The sequence below is a fragment of the Scyliorhinus torazame genome, chromosome 6, assembly GCF_047496885.1.
Source record: "Scyliorhinus torazame isolate Kashiwa2021f chromosome 6, sScyTor2.1, whole genome shotgun sequence".
NCBI classification, from domain to species: Eukaryota; Metazoa; Chordata; class Chondrichthyes; order Carcharhiniformes; family Scyliorhinidae; genus Scyliorhinus; species Scyliorhinus torazame.
Genome location: NC_092712.1, coordinates 133273312 through 133298933, shown reverse-complemented (window position 1 = coordinate 133298933; position 25622 = coordinate 133273312). Strand labels below are relative to the sequence as shown.

The 25622-nt window shown below is 47.7% G+C and overlaps 1 protein-coding gene across 1 annotated transcript in view; it reads right to left on the bottom strand.

The window, feature by feature from the left end:
* The window catches only part of cntnap2a (contactin associated protein 2a), a 2812093-nt gene that overhangs the window by 1647410 nt on the left and 1139061 nt on the right, over nucleotides 1-25622 (bottom strand). Inside the window, exons 6-7 of the mRNA XM_072508818.1 lie at nucleotides 4412-4596; nucleotides 38-178 (exon numbers count right to left, since the gene is read on the bottom strand). Coding sequence (XP_072364919.1) covers nucleotides 38-178; nucleotides 4412-4596 — 326 coding nt within the window. The remainder of the gene's footprint in view (nucleotides 1-37; nucleotides 179-4411; nucleotides 4597-25622) is intronic.

Here is a 25622-nt window from a genome sequence, read left to right as displayed (position 1 = left end):
AACTTAACTTCACTCATTGCCAAATCAATGATCTTACCACTTTAGATGTGTCGAGTTTCCCCCTCCTTGCGAGATCAGTGATATTAATTCCGTTGTAATTTATGGACTCCATGCAGCCTTTGAAATTTTTTCCGTTGAAGCTTGGCTTTCCAGAAAATGGCATTCCCCCAAAACTGAGCTTGAAGGATAAATGAAATTGTGTTTTACATTGTACACATGAAAAAGCAAAGTTTTACGTGCTATATTCTATTGTAAAGCCTTACATGCGCATGCAAATTGGAAGGATTTGGAAAGCTAAACATTTCCTTGTGCTGCATAAGCAAGAAATATACAAGCTAATTAATTTATTATTTTTCATAATCAACTTTGGCCAGTTCATCAACATTCTTGGCTATGCTTGTATGTCTGAAAAGGAAAAATAATTTTCTAAGCCAAACACTTGAAAAGAGTTATGAACCATACTGTCACAGCACCAGCAAATCCTATAACTGGACCATATTTTTAAAATGTCAAATGATAGTAAAGCAGGTCTTAATATTATAACATTATTGTTCATAGGACTTGATTATAATATTATCTATCATCTCAAAATTTTAAGGGTCAGTGGTAACCTATAAGTGGTGGAATAAGTGTAATGTTTTTTTAAAAATAAATTTAGAGTACCCAATTCATTTTTTCCAATTCAGGGGCAATTTAGCATGGTCAATCCACCTACCTTGCACATCTTTGGGTTGTGGGGGCGAGATCCACGCAAACACGGGGAGAATGTGCAAACTTCACACAAACAGTGACCCAGAGCCGGGATCGAACCCGGGACCTTGGCGCCGTGAGGTAGCAGTGCTAACCACTGCACCACCGTGTTACTCAATGAGTTCAGTTAGATTCTATCACCTCTCAGATATGAACAAGTGACTTGCAAAACAAGAATTTGCAATAACCTCCTCCCTTTTTAAACCAATTCAACCGCTTCCTTACCCAAGCTGTATTCAATCAGTAAGAGGGGCTGGTTTAGCACACTGGGCTAAATTGCTGGCTTTTAAAGCAGACCAAGCAGGCCAGCAGCACGGTTCAATTCCCGTACCAGCCTCCCCGAACAGGCACTTAGGAGTACTCATCCATGAAGGAAGGTGAATGAAGCAAGGCTGACACCGGTGTTTGTGGAAGCTGTCAATCACAGCCCACAAAGAGAAATGAATGAATGGCTTGCAGCTAAAGGATCTGAGGGATTTAAACACAGGTCAATGCTTTTCTCTTTCCAGGAATAGGTATATAGTGCTTCCTCTAGCTGAGCCAGCAGGTGTATGCCCAAATGAGTGTTACAACAATTATTTTTTTCACAACCCCTGTCTGGACTGCTCTCTTGCTTCCAGACAGGGTGCTCTTTTATGGTGGGGTGGGGAGGGGGGTCTATGGGGTATCCCATTAGTTAGGTGATCTCTGGGCCAGGGGATCGCAGGGGATCATCCTATTCAGGGGATCACGGGTGATGCCCTATCCAGGGGATCGCAGGGGATCCCCCTATCCAGGGGATCGCAGGGGTCCCCCTATCTAGGGGATCGCAGGAGATCCCCCTATCCAGGGGGTCGTGGGGCTCCCCCTATCCAGGGGATCATGGGGATCCCCCTATCCAGGGGATTGCAGTGGAACCTCCTATTCAGGGGATCGTAGGGGATCCCCTTATCCAGGGGATCGTGGGGGATCCCTCTATCCAGGGATTCTCTGGGGTAGGTCGCCCTATCGAGTGGACCTCTGAGGGGGGTCCTCCTGCCAGGGGGTCTCTGAAGGGGGTCCTCCTATCTAAGGGGTCTCTGGGGGGCTGAATCGCGGTGTGGGGAGGGGGGGTGGATCTGCTTTAAGATGCGGAGGGGGTGGCCATCCGCGGGACCTTGGCTCAAGTCGCCCGCTCAAAATGGTGGACCAATTACGGGATTCGCTCTGGCATCGCTCGTATTCCTCATCACGCATAAATTTGCATGGCACGGGACACGGAATTGCTTCTTCCAGCTTCTTTCCAGCGGGAAAGCATAGGGCTGGATTCTCCGATTGCTAAAGGTGAAATTGCGTTTGCCAAATCCGTTTTTATGGCAAAATCGGGGGCAGCGCCATTTCTCGAATGCTCCACCCCCTCCAAAATGGCGTCATCACTGAGTACGCTGCACACCATTGAGACGGCCTCAAGACATCACCTGAGGCCCTCCATCATGCTCCACCCCCGATGGGCTGACTTCCCGACGGTGTGGGGCGGGTGTGCTCACAGTTTTCGGGGACCCTGCTTGGCGGATGTGGACTGTGTCCAGCGCCGTCACAGTCAGGGTGGAGGTGAGGGGGGGGGGGTGCATCCCCCTGGCCGGGAGGGCTTCGGCGGGGCTTGGGGGGGACTGGTAGGGGGTGTTCCGGGGGTGGCGAGGGAGGTTACGGGGGGGGGCACTATCGGGCAGGCTGGGTCCGGGTGCGGCCGGCACCATGTTGTACGGCGCGATCGCTGCAGGTCGCCGCCGTCGGCATGCACGGCCACGGACCTGGCAATTCTCCGTCCATATCTGCAGGTAAGGGCTTTACATGGCACGGCTGCTAGCCCCCTCCCCCCACCCCCCCACCGGACGAAGCATCGGTGCGGGAGCGGCGCCAACTTTTTGGTCGTAAGACTAGACACATGCTCCGGACACAGCCTCAAAATCGGAGTCCAGCCCATAGTCTCCCAAATGGAGAATCCCAGCCCACGTTTTACAAATTTGATTCAATTTTTGAAGAGGTGACTAGCTGTGTCGGTGAGGGTGGTGTGTTTGATGTAGTCTCCATAGCCTTGTGCAAGGTCCTACATGGGAGGCTGATGAAGAAGATAAGAGCCCATGGGATCTAGGCTTCGTGATAGGAGGCAGAGGGTGGTTAAAGGTTGTTTTGTGACTGGGAGCCTGTGTCCAGTGGTGTTCTGCAGGGATCAGTGCTGGGTCCCTTGTTGTCTGTAGTATACATTAATGATCTGGATGTGAATGTAGCTGGTATAATAAGTAAATTGGCAGATGACACAAAAATTTGTGGTGAGGTAAATAGTGAGGAGCAAGGCTTTAGATTAGAGGACGATATAGAGTCTGGTTAGAGGAACAAAAAAAGAGGTAAATGGAATTTAACCATGAAAAGTGTGTGGTAATGCATTTTGGGAGGACTAACAAGGCAAGGGAATATACAATGAATGGTCAGACCCGAGGAAGCACAGAGGATCAAAGGGACCTTGGTGTGCATGTCCACAGATCTCTGACGACAGCAGGATAGGTCGATAAGGTAGTTAAGAAGGTCTATGAGATTCTTGCCTTTATTAATCGATGCATTGAATATAAGAGCAGGGAGGTTATGGTGAAGTTATATGAAATGCTGGTTAGGCCCCAGGTGGTGTAAGGTGTGCAGTTCACCACATTATAGAAAGGAAGTGATTGCACTGGAGGAGGTGCAGAGGAGATTCACCAGGATGTTGCCTGGGCAGGATCTTTTCAGCTATCAAGATAGACAGGATAGGCTGGGGTTGTTTTTCCTGGAGCAGAGAAGGCTGAGGTGGAAGCTGATTGAGGTGTATAAAATTATGAGGGATATAAATAGCATGGGTAGGAAGGTACTTTTCCCATTAGTGGAGGGGTCAATAACCAGGGGGCATACATTTACGGTAATGGGCAGGAGGTTTGTGTGGAAATGTGAGGAAAAGCTTTTTACCCAGAGGGTGGTGGGAATCGAGAACTCTCTGCCTGAAAAGGTGGTAGAGGCATTTAAGGAGTATTTAGATGCACACTTGAAATGCCATTGCATACAAGGCTACAGACCAAATGCTGGAAAATGGGATTAGAATAGTTAGGTGCTTGATGGTCGACACGGATGCAATGGACCAAAGGGCATCTTTCCATGCTGTAAAACTCTATGACTCAATGACTTCGGCCCAATCCCTCACCCTATCCCCGTAACCCCAACTAACCTTTGGACACTAAGGGGCAATTTAGCATGGTCAATCCATCTAATGCATATCTTAATACATAATGCATTAGTTTGGAACTGAAATGCAAAAATGAATTATCTGACCATGCACTTCGAAGTCTGATTGCTGCAACCACCCAAGATCAATTATTGGCCAAATTTATCAAAGAACATGGAGTCCTCAGGTCAAGTAGAAAATATTTTGATTGCAGGGAAGTTTGTCTGCATTAACTCTGTCATTTTATTCCTTTTAAAAAGGATTAAATAGATCAAACCAAAGGATTACGATTTATAACTCAAGCTTTTAGAAATATTTCATAGTTCACTGAGAATCAGTGCACTTCTGATGAAAATTTATACCCAACACAACGTATTTCCCGTTTTCAGGCACTGACTGGTATGTTGTATATTTACAGAATTTTCTATTTTTATTCAAAACCCAATGACCATTTACCTCATAGTCTAGATCCAAGTGGTCAAATTCACCATTGGTCCTGAAATGCTGTGTCTCTCGGTCCAGTGTAAAATTGATATTGCGTCCATAGCGCTCAATGATCACAGAGTGCCAGTGATGGTCATCTAGGAGGCTGCCAGTTGTAACTGAGGTGTCACCATTGATAGAACTGTGCTGATTACTACCTGGAGATTAATATCAAAAGTTTGTCAGTGGCAGTTCCTACGTTGAAATGGAAAATAGAAAGGTCACAAAATTAGACGAGCCATTAAATTAGAAACTGCAATGAACCATAACTATTGTATTATCCGGCAATACTAAACATTAAATAGTAAATATTACAATATAATTAAAGACTAACAGCATAAATATCTGACTAATAAAGCAAAGTTTTTCAGCAAAATGGAGTTTGCAAAAATGCAATCTTTTTCTTCAGTATATGAATAGCTTTAAACAAAGTTTAAAGGCATGTGGAAGTTCTGATGGGGGCAGAATCGTGAACCTATTTTTACAATAGCACAGTGTAAATGTGCCCTTCACCTTTGCACACACTTCTTCTGTGACCATTAAGGATTGAACAAAATTAATTTGGGAGCAACATTTAAAACATTACACATTTTCTCATTGTGACAAAGTTGGATATAACAGCAAATGATTCCTCAAATTTCCAGCCAGAAGCTAACCTCTGATGTTAAAGCATTTCCCAGAAAGATTAGTGGACACAGATGCCTTTGTTTCCTAAAAGCCATGCCCACAGCATTTCACCTTGTTCTAAAATTGCAGGTAATGCGGATGACTGCATTGAAAGGGCGTCGTGGCTTCTTTTTGAACGATAACCATTGATTTCCATATTGGTATCACAGTGGTTACCATCTGAAACATAGAAAATACAAGGAGGAGGCCATTCGACCCTTTGGTCTGCTTCGCCATTCAGTATGATCATGGCTGATCATCCAACTCAGTTACCTGTTCCTGCTTTCCCTTCATATCCTTTGATTCCTGTAGCCCCAAGAGCAATATCTAACTCTTGAAAACATACAATGTTTTAGCCTCAACTTCTTTCTGTGATAGTGAATTCCACAGGCTCATCACTCTCTGGGTGAAGGAATTTCTTCTCATCTCAGTCATAAATGATTTTCCCTGTATCCTGAAGACTGTGACCCTGGCTTTGGAGTCCTCCCCCATCGGAAACACCCCTTCTGCGTCCATCCTGTCTCAGCTTGTTAGAATTTTATAGGTTTCTATGAGATCCAACAAACATAATCCTGACCGAATTGTGAGGATATTTGCTGGTCATGAAACTGATTGCCCCCATGCCATCCAATGAAAGCTCTGCCCTTCTCATAGTGAGTGGAATCAAAGTATTATCACCACCACATATGACCTGGGAATTTTCAGCTTCTGCACTTGCCAGTCCGCAATATTCCAGTGTTCATGGAAATCATGGAAGAAAAGATACTGACCATTGAGCACAGAAATGAAACTTCAGCCATGTGATTTGACACTTTCTTGGCACCTATATGCATAGCAGACTGAATGCACCAGCTTCAGGTGTCCCCATGTGTAAGGTGCATAATATGGTGAATTCTTCCCCAGTTCAGATTTTTGAGGTGGAGCTCATTTTTCCAAGTGGTGCATATCTGTCACATCACCTTTTTTTTTTACAGCCCTTAAAATCCACTATCACAAAACAGAGCAATCAGGCAAGCAAATTGCTTTTGGCTCCTGAATTGCACAATCAGCTCTCATACATTGAGAAAGTGTGCTGAAGTGGTTCATAACCATTTTACAATATAATGTTTGTTGACTGAGAAGCAATGTTTCTCTACTCTCTTGTTGCTAGTCGCCGTGCATCACAATCTTTTGGATTCTATTTTATCAGTACTGTCATTGCCAGCATTTCTCTCTTTACCCCCTAATGTGCAAGTCAATTTATATTACGGGCAAGAGTGCAAGCAGGGAAAAAGCAGGGCTCATTAGGGGCCAAAGTGGCTACCTATGTGTGGAGCCAAAAGGAGTAGGTGAGGTATTAAATGAATATTTTGCATTTGTGTTAACTATGCAGAAGGATAATGTAGGTTGAGGACAATAAAAAGTCTTACAACACCAGGTTAAAGTCCAACAGGTTTGTTTGGAATCACTAGCTTTCGGAGCACAGCTCCTTCATCAGGTGAGTTCCACAAACACATATATAGATAAAGTCAATGATCCAAGATGATACTTTGTATGCAAGTCTTTGCAGGTAATTAAGTCTTTACAGGTCCAGATGGTGTGACTGGAGAGAGGGATAATCAAAGGTTAAAGAGGTGTGAATTGTCTCAAGCCAGCACAGTTGGTAGGATTTTGCAAGCCCAGGTCAGATGGCGTGGGGTGAATTTAGTGAGACATGAATCCAAGGTCCCCCCACCCACCCCATCTGTCCTAGCCTGCTGTGTGGCAAGGGAGGAGATTACAGGGACTCGGACGCTATTTTTAAAATCCTATCTGGCAACAGTAGAGTTGCCGGAGGACTGCAGGACATCTAACGTAGTGCTATTATTCAAGAAGGGAAGTAGGAAAAAAACAGGGAATTGTAGGCCAGTGAGCAGTCGGGTAATTATTGGAAAAAAAATCTGAGGGATAGTTACGCTCCACTTGGAGATACATGCAAGGTTTAATCAAGGATAGTCAGCATGGCTTTGTCAGGGGGAAATCATGTCTGGCAAATTTGATTCAATTTTACGAGGAGGCGATTAGGTGCATAGATGTGGGCAGCGCAGTTGATTTAGTGTACATGGGGCCGATTTTCCGGCTGTGTTGCACCTGGCGCAAATTGCAGGAAAATTGCAGGACTGGCCTGAAACAGGATTTGCTCTGGGTGTGATGCTCCCGGGCCCTCCCAGCAGGCATAATCAGGTCCGAGGGTGTGAACCTGATTACCATTCATTTAAACATATTTTAATATTCAAAATCTTCCAGGAATGTGCTATGTTCCCACCCACAGGCATGATGTCACATCAACGGGAATCACAACTGGTCTCTGAAAACGGAGGCCAGATATGATGACCATGTTGTGAGAGCTCGGAGGCCATTGTAGCCCCCAGGTGGTTGGGGACATAGCAGGGCAGTGCCCTGACACAGACCCCTGCCATCCTGGCAGTGCCATCAATGAGCTAGAGGGTCCCGATGTATGTGGGGTGGGGAGGGGTGATCCCCAATATTCCTTGAGTTTGGGTTGAAAACGGCAGCCCGATCCCTGTGAAGCTGAGCTTGCTGGTATGTTTAGGCTCTGCCACTCACAATCACGGTACAAAACATACTCCCCTTAAAAAAAATGGCAAAGTGTGGGAAGATTCATTGGGAAACCTGCCCATTTCTCTGCCCTAGTTCTCTGCCTGAACCTGACATTTTGTCATTTTTGGGAATATTCCACCTATGGACTTCAGTAAGGCTTTTGACAAAGTCGCACATAGAATTTACAGTGCAGAAGGAGGCCATTCGGCCCATCGAGTCCGCAACGGCTCTTGGAAAGAGCACCCTACCCAAGGTCAACACCGCCACCCTATCACCATAACCCAGTAACCCACCCAACACTAAGGGCAATTTTTGGACACTAAGGGCAATTTATCACGGCCAATCCACCTAACCTGCACATCTTTGGACTGTGGGAGGAAACCGGAGCACCCGGAGGAAACCCACGCACACACAGGGAGGATGTGCAGACTCCACACAGTCAGTGACCCAAGCCGGAATCGAACCTGGGACCCTGGAGCTGTGAAGCAATTGTGCTATCCACAAGGCTACCGTGCTGCCCCGAAAATACATGGGAGACTCTTAAAGTGAAGAGACATGGGATCCAGGGCAAATTGGCATATTGGATACTAAATTGTTTTAATGGCAGGAGGCAGAGGGCGACGGTCAAAGGTTGTTTTTCTGACCGGAAACCTGTGTCCAGTACCGCAGGGATCAGTGCTTGATTTACTGTGTGCACTAATGATCTAGATGTGAATATGCAGGTGTGATCAGTAAGTTTGCCGTTGACATGAAAATTGGTAGTGTGATAAATAGAGAAGAGATTACAGGATGACATAGACAGGCTGGTCAAATGGTCAGTGGCAAATGGTATTAAATACTGAAAAGTGAGGTGATGCATTTTGGGAGGACTACCAAGATATACACAATGAGCGGTAGGACATTAGATAGTACAGAGGCCCAGAGGGACATTGGGGTGTGTATCCAAAGATCCCTGAAGGTAGCAGGACAGTTAGATAAGGTGTTTAAGAAGGCATATGGGATACTTGCCCTTATTTACCTAACTTGCACCAAATCATATTCACCCATCACCCCTGACCTAAATTGACCTCTTGTGAAGCAATGTCTCCATTTTAAGGTTCTTATCCTTGTTTTTAAATCCCTCTGAGACCTCACCATTCCCTCTTTGTGTAATCTACGCCAACCCTACAAACCTCCAAACTATCTGTGCTCCTCTAATTCTGACTGCATGATTTCAAATATTCCACCATTTGGGGCTTATGCTTTCACCTGTCAAAGCCCTAAGCTCTGAAATTCTACCCTAAATCTCTCTACCTCTATTTTCTCATTTTAATTGCTTCCTTAACATTTGCAATTGTTAATTAAGTTTTTGCCGTGATACCTCTTTTTAAAAAAAAATATATTTATTAAAGTTTTTTACCAACACAATTTTTTCCCCTTACAAACAATAACCACCCCCCCCCCCCCACCCCCCCCCCACCCACCCGGTAACAAGATAACACAAAATCACACTGAGCAAGATATATACATGACAAAATGGTATATTTACATAGCTTTATACACTGGCTCTCTCCCGCACGTGCCAGTTTCCCCCACCCTTCATGTTATCTCCTGCTCATCCATCCCCCCAAGCAATCCCCCATTCCCCCCCACCCCCCCCACCCCACTCCCCCCCGCCCCCTGGGTTGCTGCTGCTGCTGACCGACCTTCCTCAAACGCTCCGCGAGATAGTCTAGGAACGGTTGCCACCGCCTGTAGAACCCCTGCGCAGACCCTCTCAAGGCAAACTTAATCCTCTCCAGCTTTATGAACCCAGCCATGTCGTTTACCCAGGCCACCACGCTGGGGGGCTTCGCCTCCTTCCACATTAGCAAGATCCGTCGCCGGGCTACTAGTGAAGCAAGGGCCAGAATGCCGGCCTCTTTCGCCTCCTGCATTCCTGGCTCGTCCACTACTCCAAATATTGCTAGCCACCAGCTTGGCTTGACCCGGACTTTCACCACCTGAGATATTGCTCCCGCCACTCCTCTCCAGAACCCCTCCAGTGCCGGGCATGACCAAAACATATGGACATGGTTCGCCGGTCTCCCTGAGCACCTTCCACATCTGTCCTCTACCCCAAAGAACCGACTCAACCTCGCCCCCGTCAAGTGCGCTCTGTGAACCACCTTAAATTATATCAGGCTGAGCCTGGCACATGAGGAGGAGGAATTAACCCTACCCAGGGCATCAGCCCACAAACATTCCTCGATCTCCTCCCCCAGCTCCTCCTCCCATTTACCCTTCAACTCTTCTGCTAGCGCTTCCCCATCTTCTTTCATCTCTTGGTGTATTGCTGAAACCTTGCCCTCCCCGACCCATACACCCGAGATCACCCTGTCTTGAATTTCTTGTGCCGGGAGCAACGGGAATTCCCTGACCTGTCGCCTCACAAAAGACCTCACCTGCATATATCTAAATGCATTTCCCGGGGGTAACTCAAACTTCTCCTCCAATGCCCCTAGGCTCGCCAATGTCCCGTCAATGAACAGGTCCCCCATTCTTCTAATCCCCGACCGATGCCAGCCCTGGAACCCCCCCGTCCATCTTCCCCGGGACAAACCGGTGGTTACCCCTGATCGGGGACCACACCGAGGCTCCCACTGCACCCCTGTGCCGTCTCCACTGGCCCCAGATCCTTAACGTTGCCGCCACCACCGGGCTCGTGGTATACTTTGATGGCGAGAACGGCAGTGGTGCCGTCACCAACGCCCCCAAGCTCGTTCCTTTACAGGACGCCATCTCCATCCTCTTCCATGCCTCCCCCTCTCCCTCCATAACCCACTTGCGGATCATCGCCACATTTGCTGCCCAGTAGTAGCTCCCTAGGTTTGGCAGCGCCAACCCTCCTCGGTCCCTACTGCGTTCCAGAACCCTCTCCTTACCCTCGGGGTCTTATTCGCCCACACAAACCTCATAATACTCCTACCTACTCTCTTGAAAAGGCCCTTGGTGATCATGATGGGAAGGCACTGAAACATAAACAAAAACCTTGGAAGGACCACCATTTTGACCGACTGCACTCTCCCCGCCAGCGAGAGCGGTAACATGTCCCATCTTTTGAAGTCCTCCACCATTTGGTCCACCAGCCTCATCAGATTCAGTTTATGTAGGGCCCCCCAACTCCTGGCTATCTGGATCCCCAGATACCGAAAACTCCCCACCGCCCTCCTCAGCGGTAGGTCCCCTATCCCTCTTTCTTGGTCCCCTGCCTGTAATACAAAAAGCTCACTCTTCCCTACATTGAGCTTATAGCCCGAGAACTCCCCAAACTCCCTAAGAGTCTGCATGACTTCCACCATCTCCTCCAATGGGTCCGCCACGTACAGCAATAGGTCATCCGCGTATAGCAACACCCGATGCTCTTCTGCCCCTCAGACCACCCCCCTCCATTTGTTAGACACCCTGAATGATATGGCCAAGGGTTCGATCGCCAGTGCAAACAACAGGGGGCACCCCTGCCTCGTTCCTCGGTACAACCGAAAGTACTCTGACCTCCGCCAGTTCGTCACTACACTCGCCACCGGGGCTCTGTAAAGGAGCTTAACCCAACTGATAAACCCTCCCCCGAACCCAAACCTCCGCAGCACCTCCCAGAGGTACTCCCACTCTACTCGGTCAAAGGCCTTCTCCGCGTCCATAGCTGCCACTATCTCCGCCTCTCCCTCCTCCGATGGCATCATTATCACGTTTAAGAGCCGCCGCACATGAGTGTTTAATTGCCTGCCCTTTACGAATCCCGTCTGGTCCTCATGAATCACCCCCGGGACACGATCCTCAATCCTCGTGGCCAGCACTTTTGCCAATAACTTAGTGGCCACATTGAGGAGCGAGATCGGCCTGTACGATCCACATTGCACTGGGTCCTTGTCTCACTTTAGAATCAAGGAAATTGTCGCCTCCGACATTGTCGGGGGAAGGGACCCCTCCTCTCTTGCCTCGTTAAAGGTCCTCACTAGTAGCGGGGCCAACAGGTCTACGTACTTTCTGTAGAACTCCACCGGGAACCCGTCCGGCCCCGGGGCCTTCCCCGACTGCATACTCCCCAAACCCTTGCTCAGCTCCTCCAACCCGATTGGTGCCCCCAAACCAGCCACCTCTTGCTCCTCCACCCTCGGGAACCTCAGTTGGTCTAGGAATCGTCTCATCCCCTCTTCCCCCCCTGGGGGCTGGGATCTGTACAGCTCTTCATAGAAGGCCTTGAATACCTTTTTTATTTTTGTTACACTCCGAACCGTGGCACCCCTTCCATCTTTGATTCCCTCTATTTCCCTCGCTGCCGTCCTCTTACGGAGCTGGTGTGCCAGCATCCGACTAGCCTTTTCCCCGTACTCATAGGTCGCCCCCTGCACCTTCCTCCACTGTGCCTCCGCCTTCCCCGTGGTCAAGAGGTCAAACTCCGTCTGGAGCCGTCGTCTTTCCCCAAGTAATCTTTCCTCTGGGGCCTCTGCGTATCTCCTGTCCACTCTCAAAATCTCCCCCACTAACCTCTCCCTTTCCATTCCCTCTGTCTTCTCCCTATGAGCCCTGATGGAGATTAGCTCTCCACTGATCACCGCCTTCAACGCCTCCTATCCCACCCCCACTCGCAACTCCCCGTTGTCGTTGGCCTCCAAGTACCTTTCGATACACCCTTTCACCTTCCCACACACCACCTCATCTGCCAGAAGTCCCACATCCAGCCGCCACAGCGGACGTTGGTCCCTCTCCTCTCCCAGCCCCATTTCCACCCAGTGCGGGGTGTGGTCCGAAACGGCTATGGCCGAATACTCCGACCCCTCCACCCTCGGGATGAGCGCCCTGCCCAGAACAAAGAAATCTATCCGGGAGTAGGCTTTGTGCACGTGGGAGAAGAAAGAAAATTCCCTGGCCTGCGGTCTTGCAAACCTCCATGGGTCCACTCCCCCCATCTGATCCATAAACCCCCTGAGCACCTTGGCCGCCGCCGGCATCTTTCCCGTCCTTGATCTGGAGCGGTCCAGTGCTGGGTCCAGCACTGTATTGAAGTCCCCTCCCATTATCAGGCCTCCTACCACCAGGTCCGGAATGCACCCCAACATGCGCTTCATGAATCCAGCATCATCCCAGTTCGGGGCGTATACATTTACCAACACCACCCACGTCCCTTGCAACCTACCACTCACCATCACATATCTCCCTCCATTATCCAGTACGATAGTCTTGGCCTCAAACTACACATGCTTTCCCACCAAAATTGCCATCCCTCTATTTTTCACGTCCAGTCCCGAGTGAAATACCTGTCCTACCCATCCCCTTCTTAACCTGACCTGGTCCACTACCTTCAGGTGTGTCTCTTGCAGCATAGCCACGTCTGCCTTCAGTCCCTTCAAGTGCGCGAACACTCGAGCGCTCTTCACCGGCCCATTCAGGCCCCTCACGTTCCACGTTATCAGCCGGATTGGAGAGGCTCTCCCCCCCCTCCTCCCCCCGCCGACTAGCCATCTCCTTTTCTGGGCCAGTCCCGTGTCCGCGTCTCCCTCGCCCTCCAGTCCCCCAGCCGGGGGACCTCCGTCCCGACCACCTCTTCTGTGTCCCATTCCCTTTCGGACAGTGCAGCAGCGACCCTTTCCCTCCCTTCCCCCCCCTCCCCCTCCGCTCCCCCCCGCTAGACCCCCGTCTAGCTTTTTTGCTCCCCCCATATCACTCCCGTAAGTCAGCTGACACCTGCTGACCCAGGCTTCCCCCGCCGTCCCTTTGACCCCCCCCTTGTGGGAGTCTCTCAATCAATCCCTCATTCCCCTTCCCGCCTTTCTTCCCACGGGCGGGAATAAAACCCCATGCTTTCCAAAGCCTGCCCCGCCCCCTCTGGCGCAGCTCCTGTCACGGCCTAGTCCCTCTCCCCCAGCCCGTATAACATTTCCTGCGCGTGATTGACCCCCTATCTACAACAACCATCATACTTCAACCCTCAAACACCCCCCACCCTCACAAACCCTCAGTTAGAGTCCAACTTTTCAGTTTGTATAAAGGTCCACGCCTCTTCAGGCATTTTGAAGTAGTAGTGTTGGTCCTTGTATGTACCCCACAGTCGCGCTGGCTGCAGCATTCCAAATTTCACCCCTTTCCGATGCAGCACCGCTTTGGCCCGGTTGAAACCCGCTCTCCGCTTGGCAACCTCCGTGCTCCAGTCCGGGTATATTCGGATCTCTGCATTGTCCCACTTGCTGCTCCGCTCCTTCTTAGCCCATTTCAGGACCCTCTCTCTGTCCGTAAACTGGTGAAATAACACCACCATCGCCCTTGGCGGCTCAGTTGCCTTGGGCTTCCTCGCCAGCACCCAGCTCCAGCGCCCTCGAAGGGGCCTCCGCGCCCATCATCGCCCCGATCATCGTGCCCGCGTATGCCGCGGCATCGGCCCCCTCCACTCCTTCTGGGAGACCCAGGATCCTCAGATTATTTCTCCTCGACCTGTTCTCCAGGTCTTGAGTCTTCCCGCCCACTTCTCGTGTAGCACCTCGTGCCGCTCCACTTTCACCGCCAGGCCCAAGGGCTCATCCTCATTCTCACTCACTCTTTTCTGGACCTCCTGGATCTTCACCTCGTGGGCCTTCTGGGTTATCCCTAGTCCTTCAATTACCGCCAGCATAGACGCCAGCATCTCCTTACGCAGTTCCTCGAAGCAGCGCTTGATTAATTCCTGCATCTCCTCTTTGTCCCCGGCCGCCGCCATTTTGCTTTTTTTCCCTTGCTTCTCCCGCTGCTCCAATGCCGCTTTTTTGGCCGTTGCACTTCGGGTCCGGTCCATAAAAGTTGGTAGGGGACCTATCTCTTCTCTTCCCCACGGGTTGTCTGTAAAAAAAATTCCGTTGGAGCTCCTCTAGCGAGCCCGAAGGTCCGTAATCGCGGGAGCTGCCGAATCGTGCGGCTTAGCTCCGCATAGCCGCAACTGGAAGTCGTCAATATTCTTCTGATAACATGCCTATGAAGTGCTATGGGATGTGTTACTACATTAAAGGTGCTACATAAATAAATAATGTTGTTGAATTTGTTTTCTCCTGCTTTTCCTGATTTATGAACCTTAGCCCTGAAACAATATATATTTTTGAACAAATCCTCTGATCGAGATTAGATTATACTCTTGAAATTGCTCCCAAGTGTCTACAATTATTCACAACTGAACAGCATTAAGTATTATGATCAGGTTTTGTGCAAACAGCTGTAACCATACAAACAATACGCAGTCAGTGCCTATACTCCTCTGAGACCAGTCACTGCAATTGTACCAAAACAATCTACACTTGATCAGCAGGAATTCCCACTTCCAGCATCATAATGGGGTTGGTTTTCCAAACCTGAGCTTCCAGCAAGGAGATTTGTGGCCTGGAGCACATTAGGAAAGTGTAGACACGGTTCACACAATTTTCCATTCATAAAATAAACTGATATGGAAATTTTAATCCACTAATATTGTCCTCCATTTGAACAGTAACTTTACTGTCATACCATCTATTTGATAGTTTTATAAATGTTGATATTATTATGACACCCTGGGACAGTACGCAGTCAATACTAGCCCCTCTCATCCCGGACTCCTAACGCAAGTTAATTAACCAATAATTCTTATAAAATTCCCCAAGTCTTTGGTCCTTCGTTGCCCAATAATTATAATCTCTAGGTTGTGAGTTGAAACACAATTCCTGTTCATTTATAACAAGGATAATAATGAAATATGCAATAAATAGAACTGGATCACAACAAGCTAACTGTCCCACCCGCTATCTACACAAAACAGACAAACATGTGGTGGTGGGGTGGAGGAGGAGGGATGAAAATAATAAGGTGAAAGTCAAAAGATAAGTGTCTTTGCTTCAAATGGTGGTTCCTTAGCACACTTTCTTCACAGCACTATAGTTGTCCTTGGCTTGCAGTCTGTAATGATCTTCTCTGTCGTTTAGAAATGTATCACTCACAGCTTTTCCTGGAGAGGCCCTTTTCTTCACATCAAACTCTGCCTTCAGTTTGTGGTTTATTTCCAGCCGTCTGCCTTTTCTGGAAAGAGAGTTGATCGGTTCTCCCCTGCTTACATGCCTGTAATAGTTCGCCTGTACAGAAATTCATCCAGGCTCCTTACCAGTTCAGAAACACAGCTGTCTCTGGAGAGGATCAGTTATATCTTTTCCGAGATAGTTAGCAACAGCTTTCTGGAAAGGATTTAGCTAGAACTCATACTCCAATGTTGCCAAAACAAAGCTGAAAGCTCCTTAGGTCTTTGAGCCACTTCAATGGGATAAGATCCAATCACTGCCTGTTACAAAACAAAGCATAGCCTTTTGGGCGAATTCATTGGCCACCAGATAAATCAATCAAAAGAAGTCATCATTGATGTCGGTCAGTCTGCAATCACCAGTCCAAAACAGCACAGTCTTCTGGATCCTTCTGTTTGAATTAAAGGTACAGGCTACAAATAGGCTGCTTTGCCTTAAAGTCACAGGTCCATTGAATTTCATGTATCAAAAATAAAACAGCAAGAATAAAAGGAGAAATAAGGTGATGAACAGGGAATAAGCAAGAACAAACAGGAAGAACCATTACAATATGAATTGTTCAATCACTAAGCGCAGTTATCCATAGCCCCAGGTGAGTTCAGGCAACATGTCTGGTTCCCGACGCCAAACTACTGGATTTAGCTCAGATGCGTTCAGCCAGTTATGTGTCACCCTTTTGGAAGAGGCAAGTTTACAATTTTTAAAACGCACGACTCCACAGCTGTTATTTTACAATTTGACAGTGTTCCCATCTCCCATGACCTTAAGGTGCGCTTTGCGGTTAGGGGGTGGGGGAGCAGTGGCATGAGCTCTGGCTGCTTGCCCTGCAGGCATTTTAACAGTTGGCAGGGTGTTAAGTGGCTTAAAGTGAAACCTCTGCCTCCATCTGGGGAGGAAGTCACACATCAGAGAGCTGTTGACCGATCAAATAGTCAAACGGCCAGTAGCTTTCTGGTCCCAGCAGCACCACAGGGAGTGGTGGCTATTGCTGGGATTGCATCCAGATAGAACGGTGATTGCCACTGGAGCTGGACATTAAGTTAAGTGGGGAGGTATTGCCAGTGCCAGGCTGACAGGCTCTGGTAGTGGGCATGAGGGTAGGGTTGGCGGGGAACAGGGTGGATGGGGTTGACATGCTGGTGGGGAAGACCTTGAGGTGCCTGTAGGCGGCCTGTAAAGGAGGTAAACCCCTTGTCTACCAGCAGCCCAAGCAGTGAAATCCGTGTGAAACATTACAGCGAGGATGGGAAGAGCCCTTAAGTGGCCATTAACTCAAAACTTAAGAGCCTCAATTGGCCTACAGGTTGGCAATACCTCCCTACCATGTGCAAAATTGTGACGAGCCAGTGGCAGGTAGGCAAGTGGCAGGAACAGTGCCACCTGACTGCCACCCAGCCCATAGGGGAGTGTAAAATTCACCTCCATAATACAAATTTTAAAAATGTTGACAGTGTATGCAGGTGTTTCCTGAAACCTGCCATTGAAGCCAAGGTGCCAATGCAAAGCAAATTCTTGGGGTTCATTGACAATCAGGCTAATACTGTCATAAATACACAGTATTCACAGTTGACTTTCTACCTGCCACTTGTTCGTAGCACCTGTGATGGGAGGTTGATTTCTGCACTATGAACACCTTGAGACTCTGGTCAGTACAAGTGACAGCCTTGGTTGCCTGAGACTAAACGTCGGGCAAGGAGCGATATGACCAACAGCAGTTGACCTCTGGAGAGACATGCAAGTGGTGAGCAGCGAGGACAGCAGCAGCCCGGTCCGGCTAACAGGAGGCACTATCGGTGTAACAGATTGTACAGGCAGAGGCTCAGCTCCCTTGACCTCTTGGAAGAGCAGTGCTTCTGGAGCCTGAGGTTCCATCAGATGATGGCAGACATCTGCAGCTGAGCAGAGCTCAGATTGTGCTGCACTCTCTGACACAGACAATTCGCAGCTGGTCCTGCCTCCTCGGCCTGCTCGTGCTCAATTCATGAGTTGAGTCATCAGGTAAAACACCAAATCAACTGTTTAATCAGGCCAATCTAGGTCCGAGTATCGGAGCTGGTGCCCACGGGGAGAACATGCAGACTCCGCACAGACAAGCCAGGAGTCGAACCTGGGACCCTGGAGCTCTGAAGCAGCTATATTAACCATTGTGCTACCCTGCTGTTGACTGTGAAATCACCTTATATTTTGTACCATCAACTCTGAAAACAGGATAAACAACAGAACATGACAAACTACATATGTTCACACAATGATGATGAAAGTTACTGTGATGTATCTTGTAGATGGTACACATGGCTGCCACTGTTCGTCGGTGGTGGAGGAATTGAATGTTTGTGGAAAGGTAGCAATCAAGCGGGCTGCTTTGCCCTGCATGGTGTCGAGCTGTTGAGTGTTAGAGCTGCACTCATCCAGGTAAGTGGAGAGTATTCCATTACACTCCTGACTTGTGCCTTGTAGATGGCTTTGGGGAGTCAAGAGGTGAGTTTCTTGCCGTAGGATTCCTAGCCTTTGACCTGTTCTGGTAGCAACAGTATTAATGTGGCTAGTCCAGTTCAGTTTCTGATCAATGATAACCTCCAGGGTGTTGATAGTGGGGGATTTGGCGATGGTAATGCCATTGAATATCAAGGGGCGGTGGTTAGATCCTCTCTTGTAGGAGATGATCATTGTCTGGCACTTGTGTGGCACAAATGTAACTTGCCACTTGTCAGCCCAAGCCTGGATATTGTCCAGGCCTTGCTGCATTTGGACATGGACTGCTTCATTATCTGAGGAGTCAAGAATGGTGCTGAACATTGTGCAGTCATGCTTGCCTTCATCGGACGGGGTTTTGAGTACAAGAGTCGGCAGGTCATGTTACAGTTTTATAGGACTTTGGTTAGGCCACATTTGGAATACTGCGTGCAGTTCTGGTCGCCACATTACCAGAAGGATGTGGATGCTTTCGAGAGGGTGCAGAGGAGGTTCACCAGGATGTTGCCTGGTATGGAGGATGCTTGCTATGAAGAAAGTAAGAAGTCTTACAACACCAGGTTAAGGTCCAACAGGTTTGTTTCAAACACTCGCTTTCGGAGCACTGCTCCTTCCTCAGGTGAATGAAGAGGTGGGTTCCAGAAACATATATATAGACAAATTCAAAGATGCAAGACAATGCTTTGAATGCGAGCATTTGCAGTTAATTAAGTGTTCACAGATCCAGAGATAGGGGTAACCCCAGGTTAAAGAGGTGTGAATTGTCTCAAGCCAGGACAGTTGGTAGGATTTCGCAAGCCCAGGCCAGATGGTAGAAGATGAATGTAATGTGACATGAATCCCAGGTCCCGGTTGAGGCCGCACTCATGTGTGCGTAACTTGGCTATAGGTTTCTGCTCGGCGATTCTGCGCTGTCGCGCATCCTGAAGGCCGCCCTGGAGAACGCTTACCCGGAGATCAGAGGCTGAATGCCCTTGACTGCTGAAGTGTTCCCCGACTGGAAGGGAACATTCCTGCCTGGTGATTGTCGCACGATGTCCGTTCATTCGTTGTCGCAACATCTGCATGGTCTCGCCAATGTACCACGCTTCGGGACATCCTTTCCTGCAGCGTACAGGTAGACAACATTGGCCGAGTCGCACAAGTATGTACCGTGTACCTGGTGGGTGATGTTTTCACGTGTAATGGTGGTATCCATGTCGATGATCTGGCACGTCTTGCAGAGATTGCCATGGCAGGGTTGTGTGGTGTCGTGGTCGCTGTTCTGAAGGCAGGGTAGTTTGCTGCAAACAATGGTTTGTTTGAGGTTGCGCGGTTGTTTGAAGGCAAGTAGAGGGGGTGTGGGGATGACCTTGGCAAGATGTTCATCTTCATTGAAGACGTGTTGAAGGCTTCGAAGAAGGTGTCGTAGTTTCTCCGCTCCGGGAAAGTACTGGACGACGAAGGGTATTCTGTCGGTTGTGTCCCATGTTTGTCTTCTGAGGAGGTCGGTGCGGTTTTTTGCTGTGGCGCGTTGGAACTGTCGATCGATGAGTCGAGCGCCATATCCCGTTCGTACAAGGGCATCTTTCAGCGTCTGTAGATGTCTGTTACGCTCCTCCTTGTCTGAGCAAATCCTGTGAATACGGAGGGCTTGTCCATAGGGGATGGTTTCTTGAATGTGTTTAGGGTGGAAGCTGGAGAAGTGGAGCAGTGTGAGGTTATCCGTGGGCTTGCAGTAAAGCGAAGTGTTGAGGTGACCGCCCTTGATGGAGATGAGTGTCCCCAAGAATGCAACTGATTTTGGAGAGTAGTCCATGGTGAGTCTGATGGTGGCATGGAACTCATTGATGTCATTGTGTAGTCGTTTCAGTGATTCTTCGCCGTGGGTCCAAAGGAAAAAAATGTCATCGATGTATCTGGTGTATAACGTCGGTTGAAGGTCCTGTGCGGTGAGGAGGTCCTGTTCAAACTTGTGCATGAAGATATTGGCATATCGAATTTGGCCCCCATGGCTGTTCCGTGCGTCTGGATGAAGAACTTGTTGTCGAAGGTGAAGACGTTGTGATCCAGAATGAAGCGGATGAATTGCCGAAATGCATCTGGAGATTGGCAGTTGTCGGTGATGAGTACTGAGGCTGTTGCAGCAATGCCGTCGTCATGGGGGATGCTGGTGTAGAGTGCCGAGACGTCCATTGTGACGAGGAATGTTCCTGGTTCAACTGGTCCATGAAGAAACGTTGAGTAGATTAGGATTGTTTTCGTTGGGAAGACAGAGGTTGAGCGGGGACCTGATTGAGGTCTACAAAATTCTGAGAGGTATGGACAGGGTGGATAGCAACAAGCTTTTTCCAAGAGTGGGGGTGTCAATTACAAGGGGTCACGATTTCAAGGTGAGAGGGGGAAAGTTTAAGGGAGATGTGCGTGGAAAGTTTTTTATGCAGAGGGTGGTGTGTGCCTGGAATGCTTTGCCAGCGGAGGTGGTAGAGGCGGGCACGATAGCATCATTTAAGATGCATCTAGACAGATATATGAATGGGCGGGGAACAGAGGGAAGTAGATCCTTGGAAAATAGAAGACAGGTTTAGATTAAGGATCTGGATCGGCGCAGGCTGGGAGGGCCGAAGGGCCTGTTCATGTGCTGTAATTTTCTTTGTTCTTGTTCTTTGTCATCCACAAATATCCTCACTTCTGACCTTATGATGGCAGGGACATAATTGGTGAAGCAGCTGAAGATGGTTGGGCCTAGGACACTACCCTGAGGAACTCATGCAGTGATGTCCTGGAGCTGAGATGATTGACCTCCAACCACCACAACCATCTTCCTTTGTGTAAGGTATGACTCCAACCAATGGAGAGCTTCCCCGTGATTCCCATTGCCCCCAGTTTAGCTCGAGCTCCTTGATGCCACACTTGGTCAAATATTGCCTTGATGTCAAGGGCAGTCACTCTCACCTCATCTCTGGCATTCAGCACTTTTGTCCATGTTTGAACGAAGACTGTAATGAGGTCAGGAACTGAGTGGCCCTGGCGGCACTCAAACTGAGGTCCGTTAGCAGGTTATTGCTGAGTAAATGCCACTTGATAGCACTGTTAATGACTCCTTCCATCACGTTGCTGATGATGGAAAGTAGACTGATAGGGCGGTAATTGGCTGGGCTGGATTTGTCCTGTTTCTTATGTACAGGTCATACCTGGGCAATTTTCCACATTGCCGAGTAGATACCAGTGTTGTGGCTGTACTGGAACAACTTGGCTGCGAGTGCGGCCAGTTCTGGAGCACAAGTCTTCAGAACTGTTGCCGGAATATTGTCAAGCCCATAGCCTTTGCAGTATCCCATGCCTTCAGCTGTTTCTTGATATCACGGGGAGTGAATCTTATTGGCTAAAGACTGACATCTGTGATGCTGGGGACCTCCGGAGGAGACTAAAATGGATCATCCACTCAGCACTTCTATCTGACGATGGTTGTGAATGCCTCAGCCTTGCATTTTACACATAGGTGCTGGGCTCCCCCATCATTGAGGATGGGGATATTTGTGGAGCCTCCTCCTCTAGCGAGTTGTTTTATTGTCCACCACCATTCACGGCTGGATGTGGCAGATCTACAGATCTACGGAGCTTAAATCTGATGCGCTAGTTGTGGAATCGCTTAGCGCTGTCTATTACTTGCTGCTTATGCTGTGTGGCACACAAGTAGTCCTGTGTTGCAGCTTCACCAGGCTGACATCTCATTTTTCGGTATGCCTGATATTGCTCCTGGCATGCTGTCCTGCACTCTTCATTGAACTTTCAATGAACCGGAGTTGATCCCCTGGCTTGGTGGTAATGATAGAGTGGGGGATATGCCAGACCATAAGGTTACAGATTGTGGTTGAATACAATTCTGCTGCTTCTGATGCTAGATCTGTTCGAAGTCTATTCCATTTAGCCCGGTGGTGGTGTCACACGACACGATGGAGGCTATCCTCAATGTGAAGACAGGACTTTGTCTCCACAAGGACTGTACGGTGGTCACTTCTACTGATATTATCATGGTCAGGTGTATCTGCAGCAGTCAGATTGGTGAGGATGAGGATGAGGTCAAATATGTTTTTCTCTCTTGTTGGTTCCCTCACCACCTGCTGCAACCCCAGCCTAGCAGCTATGTCCTTTAGGACCTGGCCAGCTCACTCTGTGGAATACTACCAAGCTACTCTTCATGATGGACATTGAAGTCCTCCACCCAGAGCATTTTCTGCGTCCTTGCTACTCTCAGAGCTTCCTCCAAATGGTGTTCAACATGGAGGAGTATTGATTCATCAGCTGATGGTGGCCGGTACGTAGTAATCAGCAGGAGGATTCATTGCCCATGTTTAACCTCAATCCATGAGACATCATGTGGTCTAGACTTGATGTTGAGGATTCCTAGGGCAACTCCCTCATGATTGTATACCACTGTGCCACCACCTCTGCCAGTGAGACAGGACATACCCAGGAATGGTGATAGTGGTGTCGAGGACATTGTCTGTAAGATATGATTCTGAGTATGACGATGTCAGGCTGTTGCTTACCTAGTGTGTGAGACACCTCTTCCAACTTTGGCACAAGCCCCCATATGTTAGTAAGGAGGACTTTGCAGGGTCAACAGAGCTGGGTTTGTCCTTTGCCGTTTCCGGTGTCTGGTTCGATGCTGGGTGGTCCATCTGGTTTCATTCCTTTTTTGTGTTTTTGTATCGGTTGAAAACAACTGAGTGGCTTGCTGGGCCATTTCAGAGGACATTTAAGAGTCAACCACAGTGCTGTAGGCAAGCCCAGGTAAGGATGGCAGATTTCCTTCCCTAAAATACATTAGTGAACCAGATGGGTTTTTATGACGATCGACAATGGTTTCATGGTCATCATTAGACTTTTAACTCCAGATATTTTATTGGGTTGAATTTCCATCACCTGCCATGGTGGGATTCAAACCCTGGTTCCCAGATCATTATCCTGGGTTTCTGGATTACTAGTCCAGTGACAATACCACTATGCCACTGCCTCCCCAAGTGTGCTCTGAGAACTCTGAGTCCATATTCCAAATTTGCTGGCTCTGTGTCCAAACTCCCAGCTCCTCCAAACCTCAGATATGGATCAGCTCTTTAAATATGAAAACTGAGTTGCATCAAGTGGCATGTGACCAACAAAAGCAGCTGCTTGGTGAGTAAGTCCCGGTGAGTATTTTCAATCTTTTAAAATAATTCACTGCTTAATATTAAGCTAGGGACTAGAACAGAAAGATTATAGAATAGTACAATTATAATGGAAGTTGGTAAGAAACAATGTTCCTAGCTAATGTAAATTTTTCTTTTGTGAAATTTAGAGTGTCCAATTCATTTTTTCCAATTAAGGGGCAATTTAGCATGGCCAATCCACCTACCCTGCATATCTTTGGGTTGTGGGGGTGAAACCCATGCAAACACGGGGAGAATGTGCAAACTCCACATGGACAGTGACCCAGAGCCAGAATCGAACCTGGGACCTCGGTGCCGTGAGGCAGCAGTGCTATCCACTGCACCACCGTGCTGCCCGAAGCTAGCTAATGTAAATAAGGCTCCTAACTAACAAGAACTTTTTAAAGGGAGTAACTAGCTTAATGAAGAGGATTGTCATGGCAGTAGCCCTCAGAACTCGTGATATGCTTCTCCTGCAAAATGTGGGAAATTAGGGACATTTCCAGCATCCCTGGTGACCATGTGTGCAGAAGGTGTATCCAAGTCCAGCTTCTACCTAACCGAACGTGTGGAGCTGGAGCTGCAGGTGGACTCACTGTGGGGCACCCACGCTGCTGAGGAAGTTACGAAGACAGGGGAACTTTAACACCGAGGTCAATAGGTCATCTAGGGACTTGAAAATTATGGGATGCTTAGTTGATCTCCTTAAGTTAAGTTATTGATTGAGAAAAAACAGGAAACATCAGAGGAAATTGGGTGAACCAGGGTATATCACTTCCTCACCACGAAGTACTCCACTTTTATACAGTAATATTAGCATGTGCCTTTTCTAAACATTACTTTGCCAGCAAATTCTGACACCAATGTTTATGCCAGCTGAGACTCATCAAATAACTTTACACAATGATACTGAAAACATTTTTTAAACAATTAATAACATCTGGAAAATAAAATGCGTGGTGTAATCATTGGTTAAAACAACAATACAATTAGCAATAGAAATCCATGGACCAATTTGTGTCTCTAGAACTTGTATAATGATTAGGTCCAACATGTCTGTGTAAAAAATCAATACTTAATGATTGTCTCTGCAGAATGTGCTGCCCCTCCTTTTCCTTATTAAACAGCTTCAAGGATGAATTAGAATAGATTAGAATAGATATCTGTCAGAACAAAAGTTTGCAGCAATTGGCTACACTTAGTGTTTATAGTAAAATATTAGAAAGAGCACACTTTAAATTTACCTGTTTATAGGAGCTGCTCGTGAACTAAAATCATTAAAAGTGATTTGATGTCCAGATTCTAGCTCCAACAATCTGTTAAAATATTTCTATGCACCGCTAAAACTAAATCAATTTGATTGATCTGTTCCTTTCTAATATTGCCAACATCACAATTTCTGAAGCAAGATGTCAGCAGCAAGTTGCAAGTTTAATACAACATCAGTGCAGTTTATACTTCCATTGATTTTTTAATGAAGTTGCTGTGACAACAGACTCTGCTACTGCTAAAGGCCGACATCAAATTATTGTCTAAGTTGGACGCATGACTCAAATTATTTTTGACTTCCTTCCATGTATCAGACTTTATTACATTTCGAGCATAAATGTAATTAAATAGCCACAAAAAAATGTCCAGAAAAAATAAGCATATCTTGGAAGTGCTAATTCTTCAATTATGAATAGCTTAACTCAGAAAATCACTGCTTTATGTGCATGCATTCTTTTTATCATGAAATACTAAATTCTTCTTGGAAAGGTAGTAATCCTCCAAGGTTCAGATTTTTTCGGCATCCTCTGCAAAGAATTGCGTAGGGGTGAATTGCTAATAGCTACGTTTTCTCTAGAGGACTTCAAAACATGCTCAATAATGTTTACAGTCTCCAACATTGCATTGTATTTCATTGCAAACATGATGGATACATTGTTACATAGGCATAATTAGTGATCAGGCCAGAGGCTTTCCATCTATACATTTCAGGGATCACATTTGCTGTTAATTAACGGAAAGATTTTCAGTATATTTTCCCCATGATCAGATTGGATGTGTGGGAATGGGAGAGGGCAATAGTTAGAATCATAGAATTTACAGTGCAGAAGGATGACATTCAGCTCATCGAGTCTGAACCGGCCCCTGGATAGAGCACCCTACTTAAGCACACTCCTCCATCCCCCATCCCCATAACCCAGTAACCCCACATAACCTTTTTGGCACCAAGGGGTAATTTAGCATGGCCAATCCACCTAACCTGCACATCTTTGGACTGTGGGA